The 24,299-nt window shown below is 58.3% G+C and overlaps 5 protein-coding genes and 1 non-coding gene across 6 annotated transcripts; 3 read left to right on the plus strand and 3 right to left on the minus strand.

Moving 5' to 3' along the window:
- Window positions 1-1,567: 1,567 nt before the first annotated feature.
- On the plus strand, window positions 1,568-3,381 carry BXZ73DRAFT_105013 (major facilitator superfamily domain-containing protein; the record flags this gene model as incomplete). Its single annotated transcript, XM_048016099.1, has 5 exons — window positions 1,568-1,823; window positions 1,875-1,910; window positions 1,967-2,036; window positions 2,089-2,658; window positions 2,706-3,381. 5 exons carry the CDS (start codon window positions 1,568-1,570, stop codon window positions 3,379-3,381), a joined length of 1,608 nt encoding a protein of 535 aa, XP_047874154.1.
- A 1,014-nt stretch (window positions 3,382-4,395) lies between these two features.
- On the plus strand, window positions 4,396-6,104 carry BXZ73DRAFT_52643 (MFS general substrate transporter; the record flags this gene model as incomplete). The annotated part of the gene is made up of 5 exons (XM_048020849.1): window positions 4,396-4,594; window positions 4,661-4,696; window positions 4,754-4,823; window positions 4,872-5,441; window positions 5,495-6,104. 5 exons carry the CDS (start codon window positions 4,396-4,398, stop codon window positions 6,102-6,104), a joined length of 1,485 nt encoding a protein of 494 aa, XP_047874155.1.
- Window positions 6,105-10,300: 4,196 nt separating this feature from the next.
- BXZ73DRAFT_92115 (cytochrome P450) lies at window positions 10,301-12,681 on the minus strand (the record flags this gene model as incomplete). Its single annotated transcript, XM_048026248.1, has 13 exons — window positions 10,301-10,339; window positions 10,395-10,574; window positions 10,645-10,760; window positions 10,820-10,900; window positions 10,924-10,958; window positions 11,016-11,253; window positions 11,304-11,580; window positions 11,633-11,819; window positions 11,872-11,953; window positions 12,007-12,103; window positions 12,160-12,189; window positions 12,243-12,313; window positions 12,363-12,681. 13 exons carry the CDS (start codon window positions 12,679-12,681, stop codon window positions 10,301-10,303), a joined length of 1,752 nt encoding a protein of 583 aa, XP_047874156.1.
- A 1,973-nt stretch (window positions 12,682-14,654) lies between these two features.
- Window positions 14,655-14,725, plus strand: BXZ73DRAFT_t168. Its single transcript has one exon. It is a non-coding gene; the product is annotated as a tRNA-Gly (tRNA).
- A 714-nt stretch (window positions 14,726-15,439) lies between these two features.
- Window positions 15,440-19,353, minus strand: BXZ73DRAFT_52652 (glycoside hydrolase family 15 protein; the record flags this gene model as incomplete). Its single annotated transcript, XM_048020851.1, has 27 exons — window positions 15,440-15,503; window positions 15,557-15,583; window positions 15,641-15,705; window positions 15,758-15,830; window positions 15,896-15,978; window positions 16,041-16,112; window positions 16,173-16,369; window positions 16,422-16,438; window positions 16,609-16,675; window positions 16,898-16,916; window positions 16,995-17,036; window positions 17,090-17,104; window positions 17,151-17,178; window positions 17,231-17,247; window positions 17,306-17,339; window positions 17,393-17,473; window positions 17,522-17,585; window positions 17,647-17,720; window positions 17,834-18,033; window positions 18,087-18,142; window positions 18,203-18,720; window positions 18,770-18,783; window positions 18,842-18,910; window positions 18,967-19,034; window positions 19,113-19,131; window positions 19,190-19,217; window positions 19,289-19,353. The coding sequence occupies 27 exons, from the start codon at window positions 19,351-19,353 to the stop codon at window positions 15,440-15,442; spliced, it is 2,076 nt and encodes a 691-aa protein (XP_047874157.1).
- A 1,530-nt stretch (window positions 19,354-20,883) lies between these two features.
- BXZ73DRAFT_105017 (glycoside hydrolase superfamily) lies at window positions 20,884-23,778 on the minus strand (the record flags this gene model as incomplete). Its single annotated transcript, XM_048016100.1, has 18 exons — window positions 20,884-20,930; window positions 20,982-21,129; window positions 21,331-21,530; window positions 21,601-21,762; window positions 21,816-21,856; window positions 21,906-22,148; window positions 22,199-22,243; window positions 22,295-22,359; window positions 22,401-22,553; window positions 22,611-22,680; window positions 22,731-22,824; window positions 22,894-22,905; window positions 22,958-23,126; window positions 23,179-23,186; window positions 23,241-23,351; window positions 23,405-23,418; window positions 23,467-23,559; window positions 23,609-23,778. 18 exons carry the CDS (start codon window positions 23,776-23,778, stop codon window positions 20,884-20,886), a joined length of 1,845 nt encoding a protein of 614 aa, XP_047874158.1.
- Between the last annotated feature and the right edge of the window lie 521 nt (window positions 23,779-24,299).

Raw genomic sequence — 24,299 nt, forward strand, 5'->3', positions numbered from 1 at the left:
CTTCGCGCCTTCGTCTCATGTGCGGACCGCCGGCTCGCGAGACGGGAGCGGCAGAGCTAAACGGGGCAACCACACGCTCACGTGCGGTAACGCCTGACTGCTCTCATGGCCGCTCGTCAGGACGCTTCTCATGGGGGATGGAGCGGGTGACATACCTATGACGCTTCCATAGACCTGAGCATGCGGCGATGACGGCCGCAGGGAAGGGGCAACGAACATCCGGGCGGGGGAGGGTGACCTCGAGAGAAGGCTATCGAGGTCTGATGCGACGGCGGCAGCTTCTGAGGATGATGGAGCGGTCCAGAGGGCGGAAACGCAGGAGGGACGCGTTGTGCGAATGGTATAAACGAAAGAACCGACCCTCAGACTCACCGAGGTTTCTCCCAGCCGCATTTGAAGCGCCGACGAAACCGGCCCGGCAAAAGCCGCCGCCGCTGGCGACGTTTTCGGGATGATCATCGACAGACTAGGCTCGATCATCCAGCCGTCATCGTCGTAACCTCCTCTAACGTTACGACGATGACGGCTGGATGATCGAGCCTATCGACAGACCACCTGGTGCGTTTTTACGACAAGGTTGGTGTCTTGCTCTGTCATTTTCCGCCGATTTTCAGGATGCGCCGAACTCTTTCATACTGAATGCAGAGCAGGCTGTACAGCACTCGGCCATGGGCCGCGCAGCTGTAGAACCATTCTACCCCATGATCGAAGATCGTAATTCTTCTGCGTGTATTCTCACCGTACGTGATGTTCTTCCCGTTTTTTGCCAGGGCGGGCGTGTCCACCTGGAAATCAAGAGAACGCAGTTTCTAGAGCGAGCGTACCACACGCCATCCACCGCTTCTGCGGCGCAAATGCAATTGGGTTCTTTCAACGCGCAGGAAAGCGGCGGCATCGCGTGAGACATATTTTGGGGCAAGTGCGGGCAGAAGGGTCGGCGGCTTTGCCAAGGCGGCCTTCGCCATCTCCTCCCAACGTCCGGCGCGTGTTCTCGCAAACCTGTGCTCACATGTGCCAAATGCTCGTACGTCTCCCCTTTCCTGTTGCATAGTATGCTCTTCTGACGCCGATAACTTAACGCTGACATGTAGTATGTATCCGTGATAGAGAGCACCATAGTACCCGCACAAACCCGTAACCTCGTCAGGAGACTGGACAACTGCAAAAGAGATAGAGGGTTTCACTATAGACGCGAGGGGCGTTGTCACTCGGTGAGTTCTGCAAGAGTGACTGGTCCAGGCTAAGACTTCACAGCTCCAGTGCTTCGTTAGTGGACTCGAACACGCACAGTTTCGACAGATATCATAAGTCCCCTCGTTTATGGGCGAGAAACACATGCGGCACGCGTATACTAGTGCTATGGCACTTTCCTGGCGGGCTCGTCGACTCGGTCCCGATATTATTCGGATTAAGAAAGAGGCCAACGCCGGACGACATGGCTGACGGCCGATCGGTCAGCCGCTTTCCATGGCTCAAAACCGCCCGACCGATGGTTGTCTCGCTCATCTTCTTCCTCCCCTTTTACTTTCCTTCATCACTCGTTGCAATTTTTTTTCTTTTCGTCGACATGCCTCTTTACACTGCCGGCGGTGAGAATCGTCCACAGTCGCGCAACAGCATCTACTCCGACATCATCGCCCTCGTCCCTCGTGCTCTCGGTGGAGGCTTGAATGCGGAACCGACGAACGACGGGTCGATCCCGGACGTTCAGACTCGCGACTTTGGGTTCCTCCCTATTCCTATGGGCGCGCGCTGCGACCCCACCCAGCCCCCTCGTTTTGGCCTTTCCCTCAACATTCTCTTCGCCGTAGCAAGTACCTTCAGTATGTTCTTCTCCGCGCCTACGACGACTCTGAGGCTGACACGGACTACAGCTACCGCCAACCTTTACTATTCCGTCCCCTTCTTGCGTGAGTGTCGAGTGCATCCCATGCTCGATAGCACACGGACTGACGCGACATTCCAGTCAAGATCGCGGACACTTTTGGGACGACGGAGAAGGAGGTTGCTTCCATTCCTTCGCTGATGCTCGCAGGGTAAGTCGCCGTTGCGGTTGCGTGACATTGTACCCATCCCCTTGCCCTCCAGATACGCCCTCGGAGTCTTCTTCGTCGCACCTCTGGGCGATCTCGTCCGCAGGCGGCCGCTCATCCTAGCCCTCTGCTTCATCTCTGCAATGCTCACAATCGCCCTCGCCACCGCGCAAAGCCTCCCCGTGTTCCAACTGTTCTGTTTCTTCATCGGCCTCAGCACCGTCGTCCCCCAAATCCTCATGCCGCTCGCGACGGACCTCGCACCACCTGAGCGCCGCGCGTCCGCGCTGTCCATCGTTCTCTCAGGGCTCCTCTGCGGCATCCTCGTCTCGCGTGTCCTCGGCGGGATCGTCGCTGAGTTCGTGGTCTGGCGGATCGTGTACGTCATCGCGATCTTCGTTCAGTTCATCGTCCTCGGGCTGCTTTACTGGAAGCTCCCCGACTACCCGGCGAAAAACCCCGAGGCGACGTACTGGCAGATCCTATACAGCATGGCCAAATACGCTGTCACGGAGCCGCTCCTCGTTCAGGCGATCATCATGACCGTCCCTTCGGCCGCGACCTTCACCAACTGGTGGGTCACCCTCACGTTCCTTCTCGCCGGCGAGCCCTACAACTTCAGCACGTGAGTCGCGCCGTGTCTCTGACGTCCTCAGCTGACACACGATCCAGCCTCGCCATCGGCATGTTCGGCTTCATCGGGCTGACCGGCGTCATCTGCGCCCCGCTCATCGGGCGTATCATCGACCGCGTCTTGCTCCCCTGGACGGCGACGCTCATCGCGATCCTCGGCCTCATCCTCACCTTCGCGATCCAGACCGCTGCCGCGGGCACCTCGCTCGTCGCAGTCATCCTCGTCTGCCTCCTCCTCGACGTCTTCCGCCAGTCGCAACAGACGTCGCTCACGGTAGCCGTGCTCGCGCTCGACCCGCGCGCGCGCTCGCGCATCAACGCCGTCCTCCTCCTCGCTCTCTTCCTCGGGCAGACGATGGGCACGAGCGTCGGCGCCGAGCTCTTCACGCGCCACGGCTGGCAGGCGAACGCGGCGTTCAACCTCGCGTGCACGCTCTTCTCGCTCGCGGTGCTGCTCGCGCGCGGCCCGCACTGCAAGCGCTACACGTGGCTCGGGTGGGAGGGCGGCCTGGAGCTGCGGCGGAGCAGGGTCGAGGCGGTGAAGCGGGCGGCGGAGGAGCGCGACCCAACGCGGCGCTGGAGCGGGGAGACGACGATCGTCGAGATGGTCACGACGCCGGAGGAGGCGGACGGAGTGGACAAGAAGAAGCCGCAGCTGACGGTGCACGAGCGCGCGGCGGGCACGGAGGCCGACGCTGTCGGGCTTGCGGTATAGTGTCCGTGCGCGCGATAGACCACGGACAGTCAACTAGTCCAACGTTGTCTTTGCTGATGTCGTGCTCTAAGTATCATAAAGCCGATTGGTGCACCTTCCATGACAAATTCGATCCGGAGATCGGTCCGAACCTCGAAAACCGGAACGAGCCGGAACGACATTTAGCGCCCATACCCAGCGCCAGCTTGAAGGGCGTACTCACTCTCATTGAATAGTCACTTACTGTCACTCTGCATTCTCCCACTCTCTGGTTTTGTGGGAAACACCCGTCCGCGTCAGTCTTCCAGAACATTTCTCAGATATGTAAGTAGCACAATTACATGTGCTGCCATTAAGGGTATGCCCTCCGAGTCGCTACAAGCTCCTGACTCAGCCTGTACTAGTGCCATTCGGACTTCGATGATCCACGTGAAAAGCCGACTCTTCCATTACGATGCGCACTGGCCAGTCGACGGGGAGCCGAGCGAGCGTGAGGGACGCGTCTCCATACATCTGATGAACGCGTTGCCAACTTCAGTGCCCTACTTGGTAGAGGCTAGTCTAGTCTTCTTACTTACATTCTGTCAGTCCATTTCTTCCTGCACTGTGGGCGTCGGTTTTCTCATGCCAGCAGGTTTGATTCATAGCACACAACTGCCTACCCCCTTGGGATGAATGCGGCCGCAATCCGGCTTACCGGAGTTGAGGTGGGTCTTATTTGTCATCGCTCTGTTACATGCGGGCATCTCACATTCGAATTCGAACGAGTTGCACGAGCGGTAACAACCTACGTATTGTCCTCCTCTTGTGTACGCTTCCCAAGCCTTACGCCTGTGCCCGCAGCGTGCAGGTATATTGTCGTAGCGTCTTTGTAAGTCAATGCTTCCGGCGCTTGGAAGCGGATCTGCGACTCCGAGCCATATTCACTCACGGTATTCTTACCTCCCGCCTCATGGGCCCGGGCCCGGCGCTCAGGCTTCCCCCCTTCTTACCACTACCATCGGGTCCAGGCATCCACTCCCACCTTCGGCCAAAATGGATGCCTCTGTGACATCTCCCGATGCAACTGTGGAAGAAGTGTCCAGAGACCTAGCGAGTCGCCCAGAAGAAGCGCCAGGTCCGAAGGTGGATTTCGGGTTTCTACCTGTTCCTACGGCGGTACGATATGATCCTGCCCATCCGATCCACTTCGGCCTCGGGATGAACATACTCTTCGGCCTTGCCAGCACGTGCTGTGAGTCGTTTGTTCGTAGTGTCGCGTACGAATCCAACTCAAATCCAACTGCTCTTCTTTCCAAAGCTGCCGCCAACTTGTACTACTGCGTGCCGATCCTCAGTGAGTACATTTCTTGGTCTTATTATCAGCCCTTTCTGACAAGTTTCCGCGACGCAGTTCAACTAGCTGACGCGTTTGGAGTAACCGAGGGCGAGGTTTCCCAGGTTCCGACTCTGATGCAGGCGGGGTGAGTACTATCAATTCGTCCACTCCAAGCAGCTCTGACCGCCAACAGCTACGCCGTTGGGCTCCTCCTCCTGGCCCCGCTCGGAGACCTTGTCCGCCGTCGTCCCCTCATCCTACTTCTCACGTTCCTCGCTGCAAGCTTCACGATCGGCCTCGCTGTGACATCGAGCTTAGTCGCCTTTGAGGTCCTCAACTTCTTCGTCGGCTTTTGCACCATCGTTCCCCAGGTCCTCATCCCGCTTGCCGTCGACCTCGCACCGCCCGAGCGCCGTGCATCCGCCCTCTCCATCGTTATCTCCGGTCTTCTCCTCGGCGTCCTGATCTCGCGACTACTCGCGGGAATCGTCGCGCAGTTCGTGACGTGGCGCGTGGTGTACTACATCGCCGTCGGCATACAATACATCATCTTCGCACTGCTCTACTGGTACCTTCCAGACTACCCCGCGAAAAACCCGGACACGACATACTTCGGTATCTTGTACAGCATGGCGCGGTACGCTGTGACGGAGCCGGTCCTCGTCCAGGGGGTGCTCATGACGATACCCTCGAGCGCGGTTTTCACCAACTGGTGGGTCACACTCACGTTCATTCTCAACGGCGCGCCGTACCACTACTCCACGTGAGTTCCCTTCTTACCACCCTCAAACCCCTCGCTCATCTCGTCGTCTCTAGGCTCGTCATTGGCCTGTTCGGCATCATAGGCATCGTCGGCGTCGCCCTCGCCCCCCTCATCGGCCGCCTCATCGACGGCCTCGTCCCTTACTCCGCCACCCTCCTCGCGCTCTTCGGCCTCCTCGCCACCTTCGCCATCCAGGCCGCGGCCGCGGGAACCTCCGTCGCCGCGGTGGTGATCGTCGCGATCGGCATCGACGTCTTCCGTCAGATGCAGCAGACCTCGATCGCGGTCAACGTGCTCGGGCTCGACCCGCGCGCGCGCTCGCGGCTCAACGCGGTGCTCATCCTCGCGCTCTTCGTCGGACAGGTGATGGGCACGAGCGTGGGCTCGGAGGTGTTCACGCGGCTCGGGTGGAGGGCGAACGCGGCGCTGAATCTTGGATGGGCGGGGCTGTCGCTCGTGGTGCTGCTGGTGCGTGGTCCGCATGTTCCGAGGTATACGTGGGTCGGGTGGGAAGGTGGGTGGGAGCTGCGGAAGTCGAAGTTGGTGGCAGGGGAAGGGGAGATGGGCGCACCAGAAGACGTCACCGCAGTGACAACGCAGGTGCATGACGGGGAGAAGGACGAGGCGCGAGCGGGAGAGAAGGCTCTCCCGCCCGCTGTATAGGGCCGTACCGTCTACTTACCTGCATGCGAACATACAACTCTTCAGTCCCATGATCTTCCCATCATGAGCGGCCGCAGCATCGACGAAGGCGAGGGCGTGGAGATGGTCCGTTCAAGTGCAGCATTAACGCTGTCTCTTAATCTAATCTTATCTCGGTCGTTCTAGAACCCAAAGTCACAGAGCTCAGTAAACTTCCATCCGTGCGGTGATTACGCTCACGCTTTTTTCCGTCTTGATGTCAAATTTGACGTAGAGTATCACAACGTGTAACGTGGGTGCAACTGGTACGTTCGATGGAAAGCGATCACCGTAAGTCGAACCCCATAGGCTATCCATAAAGTGACCACGGATCCATCATGGTCGGGGCCTCCCAGTATTGATGAACGCTGCCCACGTCCTCGTCGAGATACAAGCTCTGGTTCCCGTACCAGTACTCATTCCACGGTCCTTCCAATCCCATCCATTCCACGCTTCCCCCTTTTCCGTGTTTGTCGTCTGGTGAGTGGGACGACCCGTGTCCTCTGAGACCAACTGCGAGACGACCCGAGGGGTGTAGTCGCAGCGCATCAGTCGACAGTACGTCACACCCGGCTGCGTGGGCCAGCACATTTGGGCGACGACCGGCAGCGGATACTCGAAGTTCTCGGGCTGCTCGACGCGCTCGCGCAACAGTTCGAGCCACTGCGCCGCGATCCTATTCCCCACGCGGTGCCACCTCCATCCGAAGTTGACCTCCACCGCGTCGAGGTGGGGGTACAGGGTACGGCCGGGGGCGGCGGGGCCGTTTAGGAGGGGCTCGAGGATGACCGCGAACGGATCGACCGTGCTGTCCTCGACGAACTCAGTCTTGCAGTCGGAAAAGTCGAGGACGAGGTCCGTCAGCGCCGGCATGCGTCCGAGGAGGAAGAGGACGGTGTCGACTGCGTCCGGCTTGACGGAGTCCTCGGAGAAGCAGATATGGAGTTCCGCGATCGATGCGAACGGCAAGTCGATGTCGTTTTGCGTGAACTCAAAGCTGTGATAGCTCTTGTGGAGGCGAAATCGACCGATGGGGCGTCGAGAGGGCTTGTCGGCTGGCGGACCATCGATGGTCATCGATTCATTGTACGGGTTGAAGCGAATGTGCATCCGTCTTGCACCGTCGAAGACAGGAATGCGTGGGATGGTCATCCCGTGGGGGGTCGCACCTGCATACGAGATGCAGACGTGTGCAGAACCGGGATACGAAAAACCGGCGAGGAGGGAGTACAGGAAAGGCCAGTGGCAACGGGAGGACGTTATTGTCTTCATAGACCTCATGAGAACTTTGCGCTGGAAGGTGATTGGTGGCGCCGCTTCCAAACATGCCTCGTGGACGAAGAGAAACTCAATGAGCGGTAGGAATGGAAGAAGACGCAAGAGCGCTGTTGGGAGATGCGCAGATGGGGGACAATTCACGAACGATATGTAGAGATGAGTAAGCTGTGGGAAAGAGATGGGAGAGAGGGCCATGGGGAGAGAATGCAGCTGTAGTGCTCGTAGCTGGGACCCCGTCGACTGGCTGAAGAGGGAGCCGACAGAAAGATCTGAGAAGAACAGCTTTCGGTGCTGGGGAAAAAACAACGCAATACTTTGCAGACGAGGAGAATCAAGGGGGAATGATGAACCAATTATTTCCGTGTATTTACTTTGATCCATGTCTTCATCTTCCGGCTCCTTGGAGTCTATTTCTAGCGAGAAATGGACGAGACGGGCCTTCACATCAGGGGTGATCAGTTCTTCGCACGATGTATTGGCCTGAAATCCGAGATAAAGAGGGGAGATATCCCCGGAGCGTTGGAGGAACAGACGAAAGCGATCCGTTGAGAGATCACTTCGGTTACTTGCTTTGAAATGAGACCAAAATTGCGGGACAGAAAGCGTTGCTCTTCGCCAGGACTGGCATACGTGGGAGAGGTTGAACAGAATCCTCGTGCGGCTACGTTCGTCCGTAGTAGTCGGATAATAGCGCGCAGGAAGAGCGTTTTCGAAAATCTCGACGAGGACATCGTTGGGAACCCTATTTGCCATCCTGCGAGAGTTGACGATGGACTGCATCCGACGCACATACTCCGCCAGCTCGACTTCCAGTGCGAGGAGCTGAGAGTGGATGTCAGCGGAGACGGCGACACTCGTGAGACTGCACTTGCATCGATAGTGCTACGTACATGCGAATCAGGATCCGCGATATATGGCGACGATGGAGAAGACGCACCTCATGCCCAGTAGTTCGTTCTCGTCCGGCAGCGCGCGCCCTCCGCCGTCTTGTTTCCAGTTCATTCCGCTCGTCATATCGCGCGAGGTTTATGCGCCGCTGTTTGATCCACCGACAAGCAGAGGGGTGAGAAGGTGACTCGCTCAAGGGGTTGGTGGAGGCAGTGGCCCTGGATAAGAGGCAGAAGTACTGGCAGGCCGTAACGGCGCGGGCGCGCTAAGATTGTATGTAATCTAATCAGCATCTTATCGTATCTAGTACATCGCTCTACTAAGCAAATATAATGGGGAGCCCAGTCCTCCAAAAACCACGCAGAGTCCATATCGTCCCCAACGTGATCCCAGTATTTGTTCACACTGTCCCTGTCCTCACACAGGAACGAACGCTCGTCTCTGTACCAATGCTCGTTCCACTCACTCTGGACACATCTTCTCGTCCTCCATCTTGGCGTCGGACGGGCTATGCTCGCAGCGCATGAGCCGATAATCCGTCGAGCCCTCCGCCGCCGAACAGTGCATCTCTGCGACAACCGCGAGCGTGGTCCCTACGACGGAGCCGCCGCGTTGCTCCACCTCGCGGAGGTAGTCAGTAAGCAGCCAGACCCAGCTCTGCCTCATCGAAGCGCATCGGGGGGACGATTTCGGCAGGGATTTTGCCCAAAGGGATCGATGCGTAGACGTGAGTGTCTGTCGGACACGATACCCGGTCGAAGAACGGGCTGATGAAGCCCCAAACGCAGCGACGGAAGGTGATGGTCTTCATACACACCATGCGAACTGGCGTCGAGACGGGAGTCACGGCATCTGGCACCGTCATCGCGTCTTCGATGGACATCTTGACGACCGGGGAGCAAGGGAGAAACGTGAGAAGGTCTTCGAGAGGCCGTACGAAGGATGGATAGCCTGAGGGAGCGCGACAGGCAAGAGCGCGATGCGGAAAGGACCCAACGCGAGTGCCCGCGGCTGGGCCACAGTGTCGGGACTGAACAGAGCTTCGACGCTGGGCGAGGACATGATCCCATCGTCGTCGTTCGAAAGCATCACGAAGACGTTCTCTGGCCGAGGTGCATGCGGCGGAAGGAGCAAGGGAAGCTTGTACTGAGTTTCATCGATCGTGTTGTATGGTTTCGGGGCGCGGGAGTACACCGAGAACCTGATGAGGCGGGCCTCGACGTCGGACGTCACGACGTCTCCACAAGACTTGTTGAGAACCACAGAGATGGACAAGGGGGAGGATTGAGAACGTTCGAGGAACGAAAGACCAACTTCTCCTGAAGCCCCGCTGAGGTCGTCGGCGTTGAACTGAGACCAGAAGCGCGGCACGTACACCGTCGCCTCCCGCCACGAACGACATACGCGGGAGAGATTGAGCAGGATCCGCGTTCGTGCGCTCGTCACCAGAGCTATTTTGCTTGCCGAGTGGTAAGACAGGAAGAGAGCGTGGCTGCAGATCTTGATGAAAACCTCGGGTGGAAGCTGGTTGATACCTGAGCGAGTGTTGACGAAACATGAAAATTCAATAGCAACGCAGCAACGCACCTTGTCTTCAACAGCTCCTAGTCATCAGGGAGAGCTAGCGCTACTCCTCGCTTGCTCCCAGCCCGGGATGGTTCATTGTCGCCACTCTTCATGCTGGTCGGGACGCTCAATAAGCTGGGAGATAGCGGGGTTGCCGAGTGGAAGAGGACATGCGTGGGGGATGGAGAGGGGAAATCTGCGAAACCAACCGACGGTCCAGTTCCAACGTTGCGCGTCTGACCTGATCCGGCCACACGGGCCTGACCACTTCCATTGTTCAACCACGTGGATGCAGACACCACACCTGCAACGGCAAGACACGGCCCCACGTCGACGGCGGATCCTCAACTTCAATTCCGTACAGCGAACGCTACTACTAGTCGTACACAGGTAGGATCACTTAAACATGCACGAGCACATACGAGAGGCCTCGGCGCGTCCCCGAGTTACACCTCCGCCCCCTCCATTTCGACCCATACCCCGTTCTGCGCACGCTCGTTAGCAACCGTTCTGTGTCTGTTCAAGTTGGCAATAACGCACCTTCGCATAAGCAGTCAAATGCGACCGCAACCACACGCGCTCGCGGCCACCGACGGCGTGCGGGGACCGCTCGACCGCCGGCGGGGGCATCGCGGCGGGATGCGCGTCCTGCCGGAGGGTGATCTTCGCGAAGCGCTGTAGGAGGCGGACGAGCATGAACGCGATCTCATTGTACGCGAACTACGCCACGGGTCAGCGATGGCGATGGCGATGGCGGGGAAGAGCCGAGAGCAGAGCAAAGAGAGCACACCTGTTGGCCGAGGCAGATGCGAGGGCCGGCGTTGAAGGGGAGGAAGATGAACGGGTTGGGAAGAAGATACTTCTGCAGACGCTCATCGAGGAAGCGGTCTGGGTCAAATTTAAGGGCTACGTGGGGTTCGGGTGGTCAGTCTCCCCGCCGAGACATAGACAGCGGTATGACCCACCATCGGGACCCCAGAGGTCCGTGCGTCGGTGCATCAAGAAGACTGAATACATCACACGCGAGCGAGGAGGAATGTAGTAGTCTTGTCCATTGGGTTTGTCCAACGCATCGAGTTGATGGTGCAGCGCGTGTTGATGGGGCTACAAAGCCATGGGTGCATCAGCGCTCGACTGAAACACATATAATGAACGACGTACACAGGAGGGTAGAGCCGGAGGACTTCGTTCGTGAACGCGCGCATATACTTGAGTTCGCGCACGTCGTCGTAGGTCGGGCGACGAACAGGGCCAACAACCTGCAACACTTCCGCACGGAGACGCGCGAGGATATCTGGGTGCTCCGCAAGCGCATACACCGCGAACGTGAGCGCGCAGGAAGTCGTGTCCCGGCCGGCGAGGAGGATGTTCAATGTCTCGTCCTTGATCACTTTGCGGTCTGCACCTTCCGCTCAGACCTGAGTACGCGCGACTGGTCGAGGAACCCACCATCCGTGTACTTCACGAGATGCTCCAACAACGTCTCATCGTCCCGGATCTCCTTCTCCCTCGCCGCCGCACTCGCACCACCCATCGCCGCCTGCTTGCGCACCGCCGCGTCGACAATCGGATCGATGAACTCATCGACCGCCTTGAGGTGCTTCTGTACACTGTCTTCCTTCATCTCCGCCAGCGGCCATGCCTGCTGGTACCGCCCGCGGTGCGCTGTGGCCTCGAGCGCCTTCTGGAATGCGCGGACGAAGCGGTCGGCGGGGTGGACATTGTCCTCTACGATATCTTGCGCTTGCCGGGGGACAATGATGGTGAGGCGGGGCCACAGGAAGGGACGGTCGGGCGAGGAAGGTGGAAGGCAGGGGAAGCGGGGCCTCGAGAGAGCGGCAGTCGCGGCCGAAGAGGAACTCGGTCGCGCTGTCCATGGTAAAGCGGGACACGAGATCTTGCCAGTCGACAGGGATGCCCTGCTCCATGCGCTTGGCGAGACGGTTCAACGCGTGCTCCGCGTGTCTTGAGATCGAGCGCATGAGAGGGAGAAAATAAGATGATTGGGCAGACTAACCGGTCGAAGATGTCGAAATGGGTGATGCGGTCCTTGCTGAAGAAGGGGCGAGTCATGGATCGATGGAACTTCCACATGTCGCCTACAGAGCCAGGCATGAGACGCGGAAGGCATCCAGATTTGAAGAGAGCGCACCATCAGCATTGAACACGCCCACACCGAGGAGAGTGCCTAGCTGCCCGTTGAGCAGAGGGCCTTTCTCGTATTGTTGGAAGTCCGTGGCAAGTATTAGCTGCGAAGACGGGAGGAGTCAAGATAGAGACAAGAGGGTAGAGCGAGGCAATGCACCTTGATGTATTCGGGCTCGGAGGTGAAGATCTGGGAAACGTTTTGGTCGCTATATATGCGCGAGACGGGTGGGAAGGACTCACTCGGTCCTCGAACATGACCCTGAAGTTGTACGTGAAACCAAATTTCTCCGAGAACTCCCAAAGTGTTTGGGCTGGGAAAACGTTCAATGGTGGTGCATACAGGCGCTACTGAGGACGCACCAAGATAGGCCGACTTGTCATTCCTGAAGATGCCCTGCACGACGTCCAGGCCTCCAGGGTACTTGGAGGCAATGGTTGGGGGCATGAGCGTGCCTGAAGTCCGGGCGGCCCAGAGGTTGGCGAGATCGGCGCATTGGACGCGGAGAGCGAAGGCGACGGGCCAGGAGAGGACATATGCGGGGACGAGGAGCCAGAGGGAGATGGAGGAGTCGAAGAGGCGATGGGCGAGGTGGCTGATGCCAAAGACCGTCGCGGGAGGGACGGCAAGATTCGGGACCTGCCGGAGGAGATATCGCAGCCCGGGCGTCAATTCCGGCATGGCTGATGGCGAAGCGGAGACGGCGGAGAGACCGAGAGGGCTTGGGCGCGGGGGGCGATGGCAGGCGCGGGTATGCAGCAGTGGGGGGCGACGGGAGAGGACGAGAAGGAGGACATCGACCTTAAGCTTCATGATCAAGTATGTATGGTGGGCGGCTCAGCGCTCAGGGGTTGACTTCCTTTACCGGCGCGGTCCCGCGCGGGAATGATCGTCTAGTACTCCTCAAATCTCTCTGTCTCTGTCTCTCTCCGCGCATGCGTAGCAGCTGCCTGTCGATTCAGTGCACCCCACCTTCCATGAATGCCCTGTTCACTCTAGAGGCTCCTCATAAATACGCGAATCCGTATTATCACCGGTGAGTTGTCCTCATCGATGGAGCTGCGCGGACGCCCACCACGCGCCCACAGACCGCAGAAACATGTCCGCGTGTGCCACACCCTCCTCGACATGAGATTCTCTCAACTCGTCTTCTTATCTCTCTGGGGCCGCTCTGCGCGTGAGATTATCTACCGCTCGGTCGCCGACTTTGTGCGCCCTCCTTAGCCCGCCAGGGGAGACATCATGCCCGAACGCTTCGACTGGTAAGCACTCACAACACCCTCTACCAACGCCACTAGTGGTACATTCACTAAGTATCCTGTTCAGACCGCGCCAGTCTGTATGTTAGACATTCCCCTGCCCGCCGTGGCTTTTCGGAACTAGCGCCTCAACGTCGAAGGCTGCGAAGATCCGGGTTTCTATCGCCCCGGAGCGACTAGCGGACCGGAGAAAGTGGCTCAGTGCTCACACACTACCCTAGGCTGCGGTCACAAGAGCTTCTCGTCTAGTTGGCGTGTTCAGAACAGCGCGTCGCCACCCCAACGGGAGGTCTGGACGAGAAGACGTGCCGCCCTGACGCCTCACCCACGGCGCTGGCTGTCCCAGGAACGGCCCCTTGCAAGGGAGTCCACGGCGTGCTTACCTATACTATCACGACCCCAGTGTTCGGACAGGCAAGCGCCAACCGAGGTAGTTCAATGCGTCCTCGTCGCCCCCCTGCACCGATAATCTTCAAATTCGATAGACACATTTACATTGCTTCTCTCCGTACTTCTGAAAACTTTGGGGGCGATTGGAGGAGATATGCGTGTATAGTCGTTGAAAGAGTGAACGGACCCTAGTGTTCGGACAATTCTCCGCACGTCGTCACAGACGCGGTCACGGCGCTCAGTTGTAGCCGATGTCAGAACCCGCCGTAAGAGAGCCGTTGCCGAGCCAAATCGAGTAGGGCGCTGAGACGTGACGCACAAGCGCTGGATTACTGTCACGCCTTAAGAGCTCGATTCTGTACTGTCGACGCCCACGAGGGCGCATCCTCTCGGAGAATTTGGCAAAAGGTTTTAAAGTACGCAAGAATTACATTCCCAAAATTCTAAGGGGAGCGCTGGGATAGGTGTTTCAGCCGAGACCCATCAAAGGTGGGACTTCTCCCGGTGAGGCGAGTGCATCCTTGAGATCGGACGCAGCTTGGTCTGGGGGGACGCAAAACTTCGAACACAGATGTGTGAGAAGCTATCCTAGCTAAATATAAAATTTTATGATTATCGGTGGAGGTACCGGAGCGGAATTCGCGTTTGTCCGAACACTAGGGTCTGTCCGAACACTGGGGTCGTGATAGTATGCGCGACACTCATATGGAGCTTGTAGCGAAACGGGGCGCATTTCTTCGTTTCCTCCGACCCCCGTACGTGCGAGCCTTATCCGGCACCCCTGCTCACTGTGACTGTCCACCATGGTGAGCCCTGGTTCCTGACATCCACTCTCATACACACCCGGCGCACCCGGGTTCGCCATCATCTTCCCAGTGCATGCCGCCAGTACAACCGCCATCTATCTTTGCTGGGTACATACAAACATACATACCGCCTCCGCATTCCAGATGCCAGTGTCACTGCCGTTCTCTACGATGTAAAACAAGCTCCAGATAGGCAGAAGCATTAATGGGGTAGTGGTAACCTGGGTCGTTGCCATCGACCCGCCGGGGGTTCGATTCCCCCTTAATGCATTACACGAATGAAGGATGTTTTGAATCACCCGTGCGACTCGAGCTCTTGCTGACCTTTTTGAAAGGGAGGGATAGCTTGGTCGACGGCACTAGAAAAAAATAGAGCGAAACTCGAAAACCTCGAGTAGCGCCTGGCAGCAGCGTGCACGGAAGGGTGTAAGCAAGTGTGAGAGCCTCACGCCTGGCAGCAGCACGGAAGGGTTAAGCCGGCATGGAGCCGCCCTGCGTCCTCCTCGTACTTCCCGACAAGGGGGGCTCACGCCACGCATGCCATTGACTCGTCAGAAGCACCCGTTAGGGATTGGATCTCCCGGGTTGTGTGGCATGGGGCAGACGCGCCGTGGGCGCGTCGAGGTGCGCGTGGACCTCCCGCTGGAGGGCGCACGGCAGCGCGCGCGCACACTTCCCGGAGGACGCACGGCGGCGGCGGAGGGTAAGACAGGTGCGGCGTGCTCGGCTCGTCCACTTGGAGGACTGGCCACTTTCGCGACGTGCATAGTTCGTGCCAGCTTGTGGGGAGAGGCGCCGGCCCTTCGTGCTCGTCTGAACGGGTTCGGACTTGGTGCCAGGCCGCTGCGCGGGCGACTCAACTCGTGTAAACCGTGTTTAAACACCGATGAAAAAGCGGAGTTCATCTTGTGTACCTCAACAGCGTTACCTCTCAGAGATAATTTTGAACAAGTGTGGGATCTAATCGTGTACGTCTTTTTCCTCCTACACCTTATACTTCGTCATCATCCGAGACAAATTGTACGCCGCCGAGATGAGTGTGACGTGCCTACGGAGCGCGTCAACATGGGATACTCGACTATGAGCGACCGAGGTACGCACGTAAAGCCTTGCACCGCGTTGCCGAGCCTGTGGAAACACCTCAGTCGTCAGCCACCGACGCTCACGTTCCATCAAGATACGCACGCTTCGCCCGCGTCCGAGATCTCCTCCGTGCAAAGCCCGAGGTGGTTCGTGTATTGCAGGAAGTCCTGGCACACCGCATCAGCGTCCTCTGGCAGCGCGGCTCCGCGGCCCACGCACCTCGAACATCGCGACCGCCTTGCCCTGGAGGGACTTGTCGTGTTCACTCGCGCGCGCGAGGGCCTCGATGGCCCTGGAGCGAAGGCGTGGTCAGCGTGCGGTTCGCGCCGAACCGGACGGGGAGCCGGGCGTGCGTACCAGAGCGTGCACAAGCAGAACGTGCCCTCCTCGCCGCCGACGCCGTCGTCCGTCTTCGAGACGTCGTAGCGGTACACGAGCCCCTGCGCGCGCGGACGGCAGTCAGGTTCCGGACCCGGACGGGACCGTCGAGGACGCCGCTTACGTTGGACGTCAGCCCGCCCCGCTCGGGGGTCTGCAGGATGGCCTTGAGCGTGCTCAGGAAGCGCGGGTCCGCCTGGTCCCGGTCACGTCAGCGCGCGCTCGTCGGCGTTCGAGCGGAGACGGATGAGCGTACCGGGGTGGAGAAGAAGACGAGGGGCATGATGAGCAGCGCGGAGTCGAGGATCTCCTTGTCCTCGTAGCTCTGGGAGAAGAACTGCTTCTCCGGGTTCCACGCGTTCTTCAATATCTCCTCGTACAGGTTGTCGCGCGCGAGATACCACTCGTTCCGGCGCGGGCAGGGCAGAGAGCGCTTTTCCGCGAGCCGGATGCCTGCCAACATTCAAAGTCAAGAGCGAGCCACGAGAGGCGACACCGCACGCACCGCGGTCGATCGCAACCCTGGCAGAGGCCGCGCTCAATACGGGACATTACGACCAGAACATGTGGCGGACTCACCACATCATGACCTGCATGTGTGATCTGTCAGTAGTGCTACAGACCGCATCAGGGTAACACGAACCTTAGAGTACTGCATCCAGGGATGTGATGGTCAGCCTGTCAGTTGGTACCGAATAACGAGAGAACCTACAGTGAAGTGCCTATGGCGGTTGCGGACCTCCCTGCATTTATCGGGCACTCTTAGTGTTCGTCTTTTCGTTGAATTACGACATTCAGGGGATCCTACTGACCAGATAGACCTAGAACGCAATTGTCCTTAGACCGAGAAGGGACGGCAAAGAGACGAACCAAAACCTACAGATCCGGCTCGTTCACGTGAGCAATGACGACTAGGGAGGGGCACGCAAATCAGCCACCGAGATATCGAAGAAGTTGTCCTGAACCAACATTCGACGCTACGTAGATAATGAGCAGATTGCTACACGTAAAATATGGAACAGCGCTCACATTTCTCGGATGGCGACCCTGGAGCCGAGGGAGGACGTGCTCAGCGGACAGTTGTGAGGATGGAAAAGACGACCGACCAGGTATCGTAACCCTAGATCCTCAATGTTATCAACCCCAGCACGATGGGGGAAAGCCAGTACTTACGATGGGCCTACCATACTGAAACGAAGTTAGCGAGATTCACATCATCAATGATACAACTTACCTTCTGCGAAAGGTACACACAATCCAATCTGACAATGCGGTTCATACACATGAGAAGACCATCCGAGCAGAGGAACTCACAATTCTCCGTAGATATCCTAATGAATGAAAAGTGTGATGATCTGGGTCTTTCATAGTCTGCGTTTTCATACGCACCAGCTGTACATGGTCTATAGCGCCGTTGCCAATCCTGCGTCGATGTGAGTCCCACAAGTGCCAATGACGTCATAGGAACGGATCTACCGCACGGGCTTCGAACCCTTGTGGCCGTCTAGATGAGAGAGCTCTTCCTCCGGGAAGTCTTTCTCCCCGTGTATAGTGTACCTGGAGGGTTTTTAATAACTAGGCGGCGCCGGATGTAAAAAACCGTACATGATCTTCAGCGAACCGTCGGGATCACGCCTCCTGATGCGCTCGAAAATGAACTCCATGTATGCTGTTGGATTATGGGTGCTCGCCATGACCTTCCCTATTCCGATCGAATTTGACCAACGTACCAGTAGCCTCATGAGTAAATCCGAGCCGGATCAAGGCGTAAAGAGTGAATGAGGAGTCGCGGATCCACGACGCCCTGGGGACGAATCAGCTCGGTTCGGCACCATCCATCAACCTTCATACCGGTAGTCCCTACACATTCACGCAATAAGTGCAATATCGCAAATACGAAATCCGCAGGAGACGCACCAGTTCCGCGTACCACCAATGTACTCAGGCAGGCTGAACGTTGGGCTCGCGACGACGGCACCCGTGGGCTCGTATATGAGCAGCTTGAGCGCCAGAGCACTCCGATTGACCGCTTCCTTCCACGAGCCGTTGTAGGTGGACCGCCTAATCCACGCGTTCCAGTACCGGTTCGTCTCATCGAGCAGCTCGCGCATGAGTTTCTGTGCAGCGGCGCCCTCAGCACATCGTCCAATCGGGAGACAGCCCCGCGCACCTTGGTGAGGATGGGGTCTTCAGGAGGGCGCAATGTAGTCGCCCCAGCGACAAGCTCTACAAAACTTTATCAGGATCGGGGAGACCGTTCTGCACGCGCGCGCGAGGGGCACGCACTCTCGTAGGGGACCCCGATCTCCCGCGCGAACTCGTGCGTCGGATGCGCCTGGGGCGGCAGATTCACCTCCGGCGGGGTGCGCAAGACGAACGTCACGGCCTGACCCTCGCGGAGGACGACCTCGGTGTACACGCCCTTGCCCTTGTGCCCCTTGCTGTCGAGGTCGAGGGGCGAGAGCTCGAGCATCGGGACGTCGACATTCTCGAGTGCGCTCTCGCCCACCCAACGCAGGTCGAGCGTCAGATTGGCCTCGGGCGAGGAGAAAAGCGCCTTCTGGTGCCCGCTGCGCGGAGACGTGGGCGAGGAGGACGCGACGGAGGGGTCGATGAAGATCTCGGTCGTGTGCGAGGAGCGCGCGTAGTTGAACGCGGGCGCGCACTCGACGCGGAGCGGCATAGAACCGCGGATGACCTCGACGCGGCGGATGAGCCAGGCGAGCAGGGGGCGCGTGGTGCTGCTGCTCGGCTGGCGCGGGAGGAAGTCGGTGACCGTCGCAACACCGGCTTCGTTGAGGTACCTGGAGAGGGGTCAGCGCAAATATCAAAACCGGGTGGACATGCACGCACTTGGTTTGGAGAATCTGAGAAATGTCGGACTGTGTAAGGCTCTGGCGTACGATCATGGTGGATGCTACTCACGTTGGAGTTCGGCAAGTAGCTCTGCTTGGTGGTGAATGGCGTTATGGGCGTGACCGACCAATGACCGCCCTGCAGAGGCGCCGATCAGGGAGGGTAGTTGCCTAGCGGCGTGGGGATAGTCTCACCTTGTCCTTATCCAGGATGCGGGCGAAGACGGAGGGAGAGTCGAAGTTTGGAACACAGTAGCTCTCAACTGCGAAGAAGGCGTGAGCACACTGCGCGGAGGATCGGAAAATAGGGGGCACGGAAGAGGGAGGAAGAGCAGACTCACTGGAGCCATCGATGCTGACCTACGCGCAACCTCAGGCCTCAGTTTGGTTTCTACTGCAAGGACCATGCGTCAAGTACGAGAGCAGCGGTCCGCAGGTTCCCGATGCTACACAGACGGCCCGGGTGAAATCAGCCTCTGCTTCGGTTCTTCTGAGATGACGATCGAAGGGGACTCACAGACCGTGGTCCGCGATAGGGATGTAATCCGGCTCGCCGACTGGCATAGGCTGGGTCACGTTCATGCCTTGAGATTAATACGGGGAGTGAGCAAAGGCAGACAGGAGGGAGAGGGACGCGAGCGACGACGGGCATGCAAGGGGGCTATATGGCGCCGACGGGCTCATGCGGGGAAGCGTTATGGCATCATCGACCCCGATCGCCCTCTGACGCGTCGCGGGAGAGCCGTCACACCCCCGTGACTGCACACACTGATCTCGCCCTACCCATCTCGGCCGCATCTGCCCAGATCTCACTGCTCAGTCAGCGCGGAGTCCATGAGAGGAGCTGCGTGCGCACGCACATTCGCCACACATAGCGCGCGTGGAGGGCGTGAATCTGGGAAGGCGCGAGCCGGCATAGGCCGGCGAGTGTGGGAGTTACGTTCAACGCTAGAATGTCCCAGAAGTCCATCGATGCACGCGTCTCATGCACATGTACACTGCTCTTCAAATGCCCGTTCTCCTCACCCTTCCGTCCGATGCTCTTCACCTTGGCGCCAACCTGGGTTCGTGACAGTCACCGCACCCACTCCGCCGTCGAGAACGCGGTCGATGACCAATTCCAGGCTCGGAGACACGGCGACGGCGTCCATCACCCACAAAGCGACCACGATCGTGCTGAGATGAGAAAATCACGCTCAGCGGAAGGGAAGTTTCGGCGCTCGACAACAAACTCACTTCTTCCCGTGAGGATCGAGGATACCGGGGGACCGGAACTTCCACTGGGCCCAAGTTCGCAACGCGCTGTTCCCGCAGCCCATGTCAGCCGGCGTAGCAGCGTGCGAGGGGCCCATGTCCACGCACCTTGCCGAACTGCAACCGTTCACGAACAGGAGCGCCCGATACGCCTGCCGAGTTCTTCCTCAAACGCGAAGCTCGCGAGAACGTCGGTCCGTCTGGGAAGTCGAGGTCGAGGGTCGTCGCGAAGAATCCAACGCCCGCGTTCCCGCCCGGAAGGCCATCTCCGAGGTCGCGCTCGTCCACAAAGACGTGTCGAAGCCGGGGAGATGCCACCCCTGGCGCTCGCGAAGAGCCCGCCTTCGTTCAGCACGCCGCGGAGCTTGTCGGGATAGCTGCACAAGTCTGCGTCACTCTCTGTCGAGGCCCACGCTGTATGGCAGAGAACTCACTCGGTGAACCCGCCGACCTTGCCCTGCACCTTCCACGTGGTGATGTTCCGCTATTGAGCTGGAAGCCTGAGATGCCCGGGCTGGCTTGATGTTCCCCCATTCGTCGTTGCCCATGTTGTCCTGCACGACCGTGATGACGTTGCCTTGCCCTGGGACGATGGCCGTCGGGGAAGGTGAACAGCGCGTTCACGTGGTCTGACGCCGGGTCGAAGACGGTGCTGATGAACTTGTCGTTGATCCAGACGGATGCGGCGAACGCTGGGGGGATTCGCGATCAGCCAAGCCCAGAACGCGAGAGGAGGGAACTGACCTGTGCCGCCGTAGATAGTCATGTTGACCGAAGTTCGGCGCCTGTTGCATTGAAGTGGCCTCGCCATAGAACAGTGTTCTCGCAGCTGCAAAGGTACGCTATGTCAATCATAGATCAATCGAGCGCAGGATCGAGCGCGACGCACAATCCATAGTCGCAACCTGCAGCCAATATCAGTGCATGCCGTCGCGCAGGCGTAGACGTGTACGTACCATACAGCACCGTTCCATCTCCAAACTGCGGCTTCAGGAAGATGTTCGTCGTCTTCTTGTTCGCGACCACCCACTCCGCATCATCAAACCCGGCTCCTACCTCTGGCAAGCTGTCCGCGTACCGCCAGTTCCCCAGCGCCACGGTGGTCTGCGCGTTCGCACTCGCCACTCGTCCCTCACTCCAGCCTGCCCGCGAGAAGATCCCTCCCTTTGCGGCTCACGGCGACCGGCGCTCCATTCCACGTCACCGCCTTGACGTCCGCGGGAGCGTAGATCGTCAGCGCGACACTCGCATTCAGATCGCCGCGCAGCGCGAGGGCCCGCGGCCGTCGAGGGTGGCGTTGCGCACGAGGTACGGCCCGCCGACGAGCACAGTCGCGTTTGTGCCGAACTGGAAGAAGTTTTTGAAGCCTGGGACCGCAGGAGCGGGAGTGCGCGGCGCGCGCATAGGTGGCGCCCAGAACGTCGCGGCGGTCACCGGGTCAGCGAAAAGGACGAGCTGGGTGGCGGAGTCCCATAGCGTGACCAGCCCGGCGTCGCCAGGGCTAACTGTCAAAATCGTGGGGGTGTTGTCTGAGGGGTGGCCATAAAAAGCAAGCGAGGTGTGAAGGCGAAGTACTGATGCCGTCCAGTGTGAGCGCGAGCTCGTGGGTTTGGCCTGCGGAGCCGTAGAAGAAGAGTACGTCGCGTGCTCCAATCGTGCCAGCGAAAAAGATGGAAGCAGTGGTGTAAAGGACAGAGCCTCGAGCGCCGAAGGTGTAGTCGGTGATGACACCGTGCTCTGGCGTCCATCTAGCGCAATGCCATCGACTGCTTGCGGGATCGTGAGCGTACCGTTGAAGGTAGGCACTGTGAGTGTGAAAGTGGTATTCGCGCTGGTAGATACATCAGTGGGAGTGACGACAAGCCAGAAACGAGACATACGTTGACGTGGAGTCGCTGTGGCGTGCAATGTGGAACCATGTTCCGCTGTCCGGATTCCTCAGGGACGTCACGAATATTCCTGTGCCGTGAATGGTGACGCCTGGGATGCCAGTACTCGAATTTCCCATCCAGTCCGTCTTGAGGAACTGCGGCGAGGAGCGTATGAACAAACCTTGCCGCTTTATCTCGTCGATCTTGTCTGTGAGAGCACGATTCTCTCGGATCGCTGACCCGTAGTCGTAGCTGGAGGACAGGTGAACGATCTGCTTGTTGCGATCTGATTATATGCGTACCTGCTGTAGACCCCAGGGAACGGTATACCGCCCCAACTCGTACCCCTACAAGCGGCAATCGGCATCGGAATGCAAGAACTCGTTGAGGTGGCTTACCCGAAGAACATGTAATAAGACATCATCTTGATGTTCGCTGCCCAGTTGTTCTTGTAGAAAACTTCCTCGAAGTCGGGCCCAGTGAGTTCCTCGCAAGCATCGTAACCCGGTCCGCCCACGGATCAAAGGAACCGCCCTGGAATTCAGGCATGTACCACGGCTGACTGGGGTTGACGTCCTCGTGCCACTGATGGTAAGTTTCCGTGACGCGATTCCGGTGGGTCGGATTGGAGCAGTTGAAACCCTGTGGGTACGCGTCCTGACCAAACATTCAAGGTCAAAACACCGCGCCGAGCAACAAAGGTGCGACCCTCACCAAGCCGTAAATGTCAACCGCGCCAGTGCCATTGATGAAACCCGCATGCATACCTGGGTCGTTGTATGTCCTGGGACCGAAGTCAAGGTATGAAGCGGAAGCGCAGTGACAGGCACCTACAAAGGAACAACGATGCCACCTGCTCTGTACTGATTCTCAAGGCCAGCGAAGTATTGTTGCGTTGGAGCCTCGGTCCAGAATCGATTTTCGTTGTCTGTGAGTCATAGTCCGTCGATCATGTGATCAGACTCTCGCGCAAGCCAGTTTGAGTGCAAAAACGCACCAACTTGGACGACTAGCAAGTGCGATTAGTATATGACAAGTACGGAAGCGGATCCTGGACACACTTATGACGGGCCCTCCTTCGGTGACTTGGTAGCCAACGCTCTCTTTGATGATTCCGTCTATGTATGGTTGATAGGCTGCATTCCAGTCGGAGGCGTTCGTTCTTACTGTCCCAGAGATTGCGCTGGTAATCCAATGGGAGATTCCACCAGAAGTAGTCTCTCCGTTGATCTGCGAAACTGATAAGTATATACCCGTATGAGCACCAAAGCCGAGGACTGACGTAAGGACCTGCATATGAGAATCGTCAGTCTCAAAACAAGGTATCCCTCGCCACGAACTGACCTGGACGAAGAATGATGAAGATACCCGCAAGCTGTGCAGCTTCGTACATAGCGCGAAGAGATCGCCAGTCATCAAAGTCGAGGGTTCCTGGAGCAGGATGCGACAATCCCACTTTGAGCTGGTAAGCACGCAGTTGTAGATCATTGCCAATACAGAGGACCTACTATGGATATAGACACTACGCGCGATGATCAGTTTGGTTCTCCGGATGGGCTCAGGAACATACCTCGCCGCATTAAGGCCTACCGCGACCATTTTCTGGAAGATGTCCAGCCACAAGTCGGGTACAGGAAGTCGGAAGGTATGAAACTCGCCCGCGCTGAGGCACTTGATGTGAGACGGCGTGACAGAGAGATGAACCCACTCACTGAAGGAACAGCCGCTGGCCATACAAGATGAGTGTGTGGTTGTCCCATGTGATGATGTCGCTGGCCCCGTTTGCGCGATGGGAGAAGCTGGTGGAGCCCGCAACCACGGCCACGCATAAGAACAACAGCAGAGCAGAACAAATCGCTCGGGAGGTGATGCCGAACGCCATGGTCGAAGATGGGGCGCGTGGGGGCAGCCTTCGCGGTATATATGCGCCTCAGCACCATCGGCCCGCATATGAAAGGCACAAGGAGCGAAGGAAAGAGTCATCTGCGAGGGCGTATGTCCATCGTAGAATATATGTGCGGGCCGGGGGGAGGACCGTCCGGAAGAAATAGATCACGTACCTGTGTCGCCTGACCAACGGCTGCCATTCTCCGGAAATTTGTGCCTCCCTTCGCGGTTTTGCCACGCGGAAAAGGCAACCCAAACAGCGCAGATTTGGCACAGTCAGAACCTAAGCTGCAGAATGGTAGGGGAGAAGACGGTTTGAGATGGGTGTTGTGGAGAAACCCAGTGGCGTAGATTGGGAACACAGGAGCACCAAGGGGTAGATGGTATGAACGATCCGGCGAGGAGATGTTCGAGCAGCATTGGAGTAGCGCAGACACACCGATGTGGCAGAGTCCGAGAGCGTTGGAAAATCCTGTCGCCACCAGTGAAGTGTCACAGTGCCTTTCCGGTGTGACA

Source organism: Epithele typhae, assembly GCF_022376455.1.
Source record: "Epithele typhae strain CBS 203.58 chromosome Unknown BXZ73scaffold_59, whole genome shotgun sequence".
NCBI lineage: Eukaryota > Fungi > Basidiomycota > Agaricomycetes > Polyporales > Epitheliaceae > Epithele > Epithele typhae.